General features: G+C 34.9%; 1 protein-coding gene across 1 annotated transcript in view; it reads right to left on the bottom strand.

The window, feature by feature from the left end:
- Positions 1 to 3629: 3629 nt before the first annotated feature.
- Positions 3630 to 10172, bottom strand: part of LOC113229970 (neuronal acetylcholine receptor subunit alpha-3-like) — a 67760-nt gene continuing 61217 nt past the window's right edge. Inside the window, exons 9-10 of the mRNA XM_026463672.1 lie at positions 8480 to 8673; positions 3630 to 4717 (exon numbers count right to left, since the gene is read on the bottom strand). Coding sequence (XP_026319457.1) covers positions 4586 to 4717; positions 8480 to 8673 — 326 coding nt within the window. The 3' untranslated portion in view covers positions 3630 to 4585. The remainder of the gene's footprint in view (positions 4718 to 8479; positions 8674 to 10172) is intronic.

Genomic DNA, 10172 nt, shown 5'->3' with positions numbered 1-10172 from the left:
ACGAACACAGAAAATGGAGAATTATTTACAAGGTGCCGCTTATCAACTGGCGTATTGCCTAAACCGAATCAAATTAAACGAATGTCTTAAATAAATTTTTCCTCATACCGACATTTACAATAAATTAATAAAAAGTAAAAGAAAAATTTTAACTCAAAACATTTGGATTTCAAAATATTTACTTATTATAGAGTGCTTAGGTTGTCGCAGTTGCTACAAATTGGAAATGCAACTATTTTTTTGAATCTAAATGGCGTCTCTATTTTTTTCAAACCAACCAAAGTTTCGGGTTCTTTACAGGTTCCATGACAGTCAGTCTCGACCATGGGACTATGGGAAAAATATGGTTTCAATTCAGTTTATAGATTTTAGAGCTTATTATTATTCTTATTACGGTGACAAGATGACAGATGGAGTAAGGCGATAATTGAGTGGCGTCCAAAGATCCAGGATACAGGAACGTTGGGCGTCCAGAGACGAGATCGGCGGATGACATCGCAGGATTTGGGGGGCGAACCCGGGTGAGATTGGCACGGGATCGAGGGAAGTGGTACAGAAACTTGGAGGCCTGATTATGATGTTTATTTTTTTACTCAACTCTGGATTTAAAAGAACAGAGCTCCGTCCAAGAAATTACATGGGAAGCCTATGTACATACTATACAGAAATATAATATTTAACATGCAAATATTTCAATACATAATCAATTGTTATTAGGTGAATATTTATAGCCTATTCTGTTGCTCGATGTTGTTTGTTCAAAACGTACCTATATAGTTCAAAACAATAATAACCTAAGCTTTATACAGGTAGATTTAACATAAAACATCGCTTCGTAATTTTTCGTAAGCATGAATTTTCTTTTCGGGTTGAACCATAAATAAATTACCCTCGTCATATTGTTTAGTAAATGATATCCCTTTCGTAAAGACGCTTAAATGACGTCCCCGAGATAAACGACAAAGGTTTTATGTACGTACGTTGGTAACAATGAACCGCAAAGCACATAGACGCACGGATAAAACATACCTTCATCCAGGGTGCGAGGGATGCGAGGACTGTAAAGCATCACTTGATATTTTATCTCACAAGCATAAGTTTAACAACAATGATGCTACATTAGCAAGATAAATATCTTTTGAGATAATGAATCAGTTCTTCGCATGTCCACATTGAAGATATATAATTCAGGACCTCATCCCATGTCAATAAAAATATATAATAAACTCTCAGGTATTTTAAAATCAGAATAAAACGAAACGAAAATATAACTGCAACACACTCATAGCCCCGCATTAGGGAAACCCTGTGTCGCGGGTGCCATGGAACACACACATAGATTACCACAAATTACACCCAAACTCCCGAGAGAAATAAATGTAGGTCATACACATATTTCTCTCGGCTTGGGAATCGAACACAAGACCTCTGCGTGGCATGTTAACCGTTCGGCCACGGAGGCAGTTAAATGTGGACGAGTATTTCCAAGATAAATAATTAATATCACTCTCCCTTTCCATGATGTCTGTCAATGTGCATGTGTTTGTTAGTATATAAGTATATTCATAAGTATATTTTTGTAACGACAACACATGAAAGCACTTTAAAAAAAGTCTTGGCCATCTATTGTTTTACCTGTAGTGAATTTTATAATACACGAGGCTCACTGGTCTTCGTATATATCGCTTTCAGTTGGAATTTACCAAATTTATTTTAGTCACATCTTAAAATAAAACTTTTTCCATTTATGTCCAACAGTCCAACTGCCATATTTTCTAGTGAAACCTAGACGATTTTCTCTATGTTGCCTATAAGTGATAATTAGGCAATTATCACTTATAAGCAACTTGAAGCTTATATTATACTATATTATACTTACTTATTATATTATACTTATAGGCATAAGTAATAATCAAGTGATACTTTCCTGGCAACCCTTCCAAACAATTTTCCTTCAATCAACCGCCTACGGACTAGTCTTGCGGATACGTTTCGAATGTCGTTTTGTGAAAATACCTCTTTTCTAATAATATTAGAACCTTTAAAGGGGTCCGTCTTAGCTAAACGAATCATAAGTCTATCTTCTTGAACAGTGGTCTTCCTTGGCCGACCTTGTTTTGGCACATTATCCGATGTTCCATGTTTTTTGAAATGTGCAATGGCGTTAAGTACCATCTTTACAGAATACTCTAAATGATCTTTGATTTTACGGTAGGTCCATTTTCGTTTTAATGTAAATTCACTAAAGTCTTTCTTGTTACTGCATCACAGCTCTTCTTTTTACCCATTTCTAATAATTTGGCTAGATATAAGGTAACCTAACTAAATAACTAAGAAAAGGCGGCAAAATGCAAATATGACAACCTTGTGAAAGTGTATTTTAGTTTTAAAATTCAAGATTCGAAAGTAAATCATACTTTGTTTCTAATTAGTTGTCCAACTGCCAGTGCTAAGGATTTAGTAAGATGGTTTTTGTTTCGTTGTTTTCTTTTTAATTATTGTCTCAATTGTCTAAATATTATTGCTTGTTTTTATACTAGGATAGGAGTGTACATTGCAATGTATTCAATTAATATTTGGCCTACAATTAATTGCAATAATAATGTTAGTTACATGAAAAGACTAACCAAGTGACTAAGTGCTTTTAATTATATGACCACCACGGTATATAAAAATTAGATGAAATAAAAAAAGGTTACGTATTCAGAATCTTTATTGCAATTGTACAATTTAACATTTCACAGACTTACTTTAGACCTTAAAATATATATACGTAAACATTTGTAATATATGTATATGCGTCATTATTATTTTTTAAATATTTACATATCATTCCATATACTTGGCAACAACCTTGAGCATACGACGTATTATTTTTACGTGTACAATCCCTGAGAGTTATATACTTATTTATGTGTCTGTATATTACTTCCCATATTAATATTAATAATATGTAGAGCACTTATACAGTGTGTTCCTGACCGAGTGGCCAGGGCCACGAGTCCTAATTTCAACGAGTACGCCACGTAGCATATAACTTTAGCAAGAAAGAATTTTAAAATCATGATAAACATTGTTGGCTCCTGGTAGAAAACGTGCGCTGTCATGGGAGATTTAGAGAGGAAACTAGTTTTTCTAACATTTAGATATTCAGGCAGTGACACCTATAATATATATCTAACTGGTACGAATAAATTTCATATAAAGAAGAGAGGAAATTAGGCTATTAAAGTACATCACACTTGCTTAATAAGAAGATTACACACTTAAGAATTTTATGTATCTTCTCCAACTGAACGATAGTATCTTTCTACATCATTAAATCGCGGTCTCGAAAAAAATTATTAATAAAGTAACAATAATTATAAACTTTAAATATAATGTATAATAAATATAGATTGTTATAAATTTATATAATTGGTAAGTGTTGCGTGCAATAACAACAATTTAATATATTTCCCACGCAAATCGAGTTTGAATACTTACTATTGCACCTTTATTTCTATTCCATACGCTCTATCTACTATCTGAATCATAACAAAATGTTTTATTCCTAAACTTAATTGACGTAATTATGATACAAACATTGACATGACTAAATATGATTAGTATTTTTGTTTTTTTGGAAAGATTTCAGCGTGTCAACTAGCTTAACGTCAATACGTATTAATTCACAACAATTATCTATTATTGTTACACTATTCGTTACTGATTTACCCTTGAGTTACCTACGAATCATTTCCACTTTTAAGTGAAATTAATAAACTCTGATTTAATTCAAATTACATTAAACACGCACCACATTAGAACATTTGCGACTGTGTTTTTATTTTATTTCACCGATAGGCTTGTTTTAGGGCGCCTACAAATAAGACGCTTATAGAAGTGCTGTAGTGGGGCTACTGTGTCGCGGCACTCATCTGCTAAGTCTGACACTTATAACTCATGGAGCGATTTTTATCCCCGCCGTGGTTGCGGGACTGCGACCTCCGGAGAATGTATATATGTATGTAAAATTTAGCAGCACATTTTCGACGCGTTTTGTCGCCCCTGGCGGGGACGGTTACTCGCGGTAGCCGCAACGTCCGCGGGGTACTTGTAGAACCGCCCGAGACGCGGTCACCCGCGCGATTGGCGATCAACGCCCGCGCACTCTGCGGTCAGTTGGCCCGCGACATTCTCTATTTATATAATATAAGTTTGCGAACTGTTCCGCAACCGCGACGGCTACGTGACCGTAGAAACAGTATTGAAATAAAACGACTGTTCCGCAGCCTTTATTCACTAATTGTTGCGACTGATCTTCCAGATATAGTATAAAAATTAATAGTGGCGCGGTCGCAGCGCCACAGACACGTCACTGCAGCGCTTCTATAAGCGTCTATATTGAAGGCGCTCATAAAAGACAAGCTACACATCGTTTCACTTTTTCACTTGTTATAACGTCAATCACTGATCGCTAACGACATACAAAGTCGTCATCAAAAATCTTTTAAAAACATTTTGGCACGCGAGCTTGGCATACAATCTGTTAAGGAAGATTTTAGTGGTTTATAGTTCAATCCCTCATAGGGAGAAATGGTTTCTAGGACGGTGGTTTCAGAGGCGTATTTCCAACGTGCAGGTTGTTTAGTTGCGGTAGCAGAATAGCAGCTGTAGAGATAGTGGTCACCAGTACGAAGACCGCGAGTAATGCGCGATCTGCGACAACGGCCACCTGAGAAAATTTCAATTTATATTAATTTCAATTTACTGCTTATCGCTGTATACTTATTTCAAAATCGTAGTATTCTGCAGTACTGCGTCATTACATGAAGGCAGTGATGCTAAACAAATACCTCCAAGTCCATGTTTCAAATATACATAGGATTAAATTCTATAATTCATATTTACTCTTGACATAAGAGAATCCTTGCAAGTACAGGTTTATTAAGTAAACAAATTTTTTATTAAATAAACGTTGATACATTTCTAAACATTCACAAATTTAATCGGAAAATATAAATGTTTATGCAAATATTTTAATCTCGTACAGAACATGGCAAGGAGTTTTATATATCTGTTGTAGCTTCGGGCTCGGAGGAAAGAATTCATATTTTTGCTGGCAGCATGACGGTGACATACGACGTAGATACATAATACGCGGGCAAAAGGTATTGCAACTGGAAAGGTCGAAGGGGAAACCCATATGTAAGCTATAAGTAATCTATACAAAAAGGCACAGAATAAATAAGTGGGAATATTCATGCTCAGGTGATATGTTCACTTAGGGCACTATTTTGATGTTTTTGTTTTTGGAAAATTGCATTTTAAGAAATTATTATTGTATTAATTAAATTTTTATTGAATTGATATTCAATTATTTTTTGTGAAATTACTCCACTAGTTTGTTATAATTATTAATACAAAGATCGAACACTCAGAAAAAATTCCTTCGATCCGGTCGGATTCGAACCGACGTCTTCTTGCATACCGTGCCAGACGCTATACCAACTAAGCCACGGAACGAACCAACGGACCTCACGAATTTTTCTATGTGCTTGCGTCGTGTCTTTGCACTTGGTCTTTCAACGGTATGCAAGAAGATGTCGGTTCGAATCCGACCGGATCGAAGGAATTTTTTCTGAGTGTTTTTTCTGAGTGTTCGATCTTTGTAATAATTATAACAATTATTATTGTGTTAAGTGCGTAATCAATAAAAGTAATAAAGATTTTAGGACAATGTTAACAACCTGAAGAAATATACAGGTTTTAAGACTTTCGTGGTTATTCACATAAGTAATGAAAATCACTTTTACAGGTTTCTTAACACGATATAATTCTTTGTATTTTCCCGATATTTCAGTACGATTACATTAGTTTACCATCTTAAAAGAAGGTCGAGAGAGAGTAAACTGATATGTCTGTTCTTAAAACTGTCATCTGCCGCTGGCCAGTCAACCCGTGATCATGGAGCGTGTAACGATTGCGAAATTAAGGAACGTACAAAGAATTCATACCGTGGTGAGAAACCTGTAATTAGTGATAATCGCTTTGAGAAAGTATGTTTTTAAAATACAAATGGAAATAGTCGGTTCATTGACAAAAACTACCGCCTATTACAAACTACTTTCTACCGCCGTTTCGTCTTCGTTTCGTCTCTCGTTTTAGATTAAGTGCGGGCTACCCTTATTCTATTATCTAGATGGATAGACAAAAAAAGGTTAAAAAACCCTTCCTTGACTATTCAAGTTTTTATTTATGTAATTTTGCCATTACTATTAATAGCAAAATTACATAAACTAATTGTTCGTCGTTGCGTTACTACCGCGAAGTTATTTATATGAAGTTACTATTACAAGCTAATATAATAAAGTTAAAATACGTTCTTAAAGATCCAAAGATTTTGTAAATTCTTATAAATATGACAGCATAAAATAAATAAATGAAAAGAAAACCTTTGACGATCCCTTATTGTCTTTGTTCGTAATGTAAAATTTAAATTAAGACGTTGCGCACTTTATCAAAGAATATTAAGTGTCCAAGTCGTGAAAAATTCATAAAAAGTTCTGAGCAATCATTATCAGTCTGAAAAATTAACCAAGATTGATCACATCTGCCGGCTCTTAGACTATGGAAACTATTTTTTTCCATCCTCTAAGTGCCGGCTAACTGCGTAAGGTGAAAGACAGCTAGGTAGGTAGGTATTGATATTTCTGTCTTTCCAGTCTGTCACTGCACCATAAAGACCGAGTATCAACACCACAGGGATGTCTTATGCGGCCATCCTTCTTATCTGACGATAAAATACCGCCTGCAAGGCCTTGATTTGCATTTTCTCATCAATATTCTATTTAATTAAAGATTAATCACCCGATCTGTGTTCAACCTGAAAGTTCTTAAATAATTAAAGACATCGTCGGCGTATGTACATATATTATGGATCATAAACATTGTAATAATGATTATATATATATATTCTGTAGGTACCCAATAGGTGAAGAAGTTTAAGTGCCAAACAGTATTTTTTTTCACAGCGCGTTTTAAAGGGAATGAGAATGTTTGTATGCTTAAAAGTAATTAGGCATTTAAAATCAATTTTCAAGTCAAATAAAATATGTTAAATAAAAACAAACAGCAGTAGGACTTAATGTCTTTTAACATTGCGTGATTTTTAGAGTTCTGAAGCAATGTTTGTAAAACATCTAAATTTCAAACTATGGACCTAAGGTCCTTTACCTCACAACTACAGAGTTGATTGAACAGAAAAATTGACAATAAGCTTTTTATGAAGTATTCTACTGTCATTTAAAGTAGGCGTGAAAGCACTCTGCTAAAAATTTTGCAACCTTTAAAATATTAATACTTAGAAATACTGAAGATTCCAAAAAAATATTTCTATACCTTATGAAAGTTTATAATTGAGAGCTACTAAATTGTCATTTGTTCATGAAAAAGTCATTTTAAACAGTGTTTATGTATGGCGTACAGTGTAATTTGAAAGTGAACGTGTTGAGTTTGCTAGTTGCATATCTCTTTTTATGAAAACAATTAAATCGCAGTGTCTAAAATGTTGTATTTCAAAGTCTATTCCTTTTAAATTTTTTACATGAGTTATGCTTAAATGATAGAGTCAAAAGATAAATGATACGAGTAAGTGTGAAGTAAAAAAATTATTAGGTACTTTCATCCTAGTGTAAGTGTTTGTTTACACCCAATAGAACTTCGGAATCTCTGAACAAGTACACTTCTCATGAAACCTCACTGAAGGATGGCGCCGATTGTTTGTCTGTCCTATGTAAACTTTCCGTCCACGTGACCAGCTCCAGCGAAATGTAGCGCTTTTACAAACTCATGATTTAAAGTGAATTTGAACAAGAGTAAATAGATTTCCCGACGACCCTATAACCAATTTAAAATTTGTTAGCTTACCAAATATATTTAAATACATTACAAAGTGTAACACTTTTAATTAATAATTAGTATTTTCAAGGTGCCTATAATTATACAAGGTTATTTGTAAAATACTAATAACCTCATAGGACTGTATTCTAGCATCTAGCATTATAAACAAGAACTTTACTTCCATGACTTAATAATTCATCACATTTTAGTTTCATACGAAAATTAAAAATATTTAAATAGATCGTTCTAAACTTAATTTGTACTCTAAAACGCAGGAGCGCAGGTGGGGGTCGTCTAGGAGGAGACTTGCACGTTTGAATTCACTACTTACCTCACTACCAGATACAGATCTAAAAAGTGTCAGATAGTACAACAAAATCTTATAAGTTTATTTTTGGTAAATTTATGTTTTGTAAAAAGTCATGGAACAAAAGTTACTGATGGACGATGTTAGTAACATAGTCCTGTGAGGTTGTTAGTATTTTACAAATAACCCTGTAAAATATTATGTAAAAATGTGTCGTGTATGAGAACTTTACAAAACCTTTACTTAGTTGATACAAAAATTTAAAACTGAAACAGTTTTCTCACTGACCTGTTTCCACTCAAGGTTAGCACGCTCGAGGCGTTCATTAGCGGCGACTCGCTGCTCGTGTTTGGCGGCGGCTTCGCGCAACGTACAGCCGCAACAGACACAACGCGGGCAAGCGCCTGCGCAAGTCATTTCGCCACCGTCGGCGCATGTATTGCTGCTGCAACTGCCTCCCGTACTTGACGCTGTTCCACCTGCTTTGAGTTAACTAAATTGATCACAATACCCTGTGCGTAGCCATCACAAGATATGCCAATTGCCCAAGACAAATTGATTCATGATCCTCAGAAGGAAGTAGCTATTGTTTTTATTTCCATTAATTACGTCAACTAACGTAGGGTTTCTCAAGATTACCGGTCAATTAAGATCAACCAACTACGAGCAATAAAAAACTAATACTCAGGCAATGGGAAAAAGGCATCGTTAGGCAAGATTAGAAATAGGATACGCTGATATCGCTGTATCTTTGTTTTATTACACACGCCGCATCTATGCTCACCTGCACAAGTCACTTTTGTGTATTTCATGTTAGTAATGTGTCCGTGGTTTAACCAAATTACGAAGTCTATTATAAAAAAAGAATTAGGACTTAATATGGTAAAAAAATTGAAAAATATTTTCAGCTGGCAGGCTAAAGTACAACGCTCAAAATATCAACGTGCACGTTTGCTTTTATAATTTAAACGAGTCGACGGCGCCCGGCAATACGATGATTTTGCTACGTTTTCGTATTTTTCAAATATATTTTTTGTTATATTGTGTTAACATAATTTAACGTCAAAAATATAATAATGAAGTTGCTCTATATTTATACAAAATATTCCGACAACATACTAGGTCCACAATTGAGGTTTCTTAGGGCGTCTGCATATTAAATGCTTTTAAAAGCGCGACTGTGGCGCGGCAGCCGTGCATCTGTAGCACTTCAGTAATTTTTAGTTCACTAATTGTGACTTCAAAAGTAGCATGGGTGTGTCACATGACACGCATGGCACTGCAACTGCACTTCTAAATATTGTATAAAAATGAATAGTAGCGCGGTAGCAACGCGACAGCGATGCTTTTATAAGCGTCTAATTTGAAGGGCTCGTTAGCCTTAATTAGTATTTAATAATTAAAAGTTATTTTTTCTTCGAGTAAGCTTCCACATTAAAAGACACACTTATTACTTATCATCTTTATAAGGTCATCCGTCACCGATGCTCCACGCTCAGTCCATATGTAAGGTCGTCATTTGTGACGTAAACTAACATGGTCGACGCACTACAGAAACGCGACAGTCATAACAACACCCTGAAAGCCTTATTATACTGGATATGCAGAGCATTATACGTCCTTTGAGAAAATCCTACTCGTAGACTTGATGAGTACCAAGAATAGAAAACACTTTAAAGCGCCGTTACTTATTAACTGCAGCTGTACATAGTTTAAAACTATGGGTCAGCATGGCTGACGTTCTGCGCTCCCTGTCCATGTCTGCATCACCTCTAAAGTCTCCGGTCATTAAATCTATATTAGCTTGATTATTTATTACCATGTCCATATTGCCGTTTCTTATTTATTCAGTTTATTTATTCTCAGTATTATTATTGCGATTGTTCAATCGCTCTACAGTTTAACGAACAAAAATATCTTGTGAACAAAACTCATAAATAAGGTAAGTTCTATTTAATGGGCTCAAGTTGTCCTGTAGCGA

This window comes from Hyposmocoma kahamanoa, unplaced genomic scaffold, assembly GCF_003589595.1.
Source record: "Hyposmocoma kahamanoa isolate Upper Pololo Valley unplaced genomic scaffold, ASM358959v1 63, whole genome shotgun sequence".
Taxonomy (NCBI): domain Eukaryota; kingdom Metazoa; phylum Arthropoda; class Insecta; order Lepidoptera; family Cosmopterigidae; genus Hyposmocoma; species Hyposmocoma kahamanoa.
The sequence above is the reverse complement of the archived record's forward strand: the minus strand, read 5'-3'. Positions and strand labels throughout refer to the sequence as shown.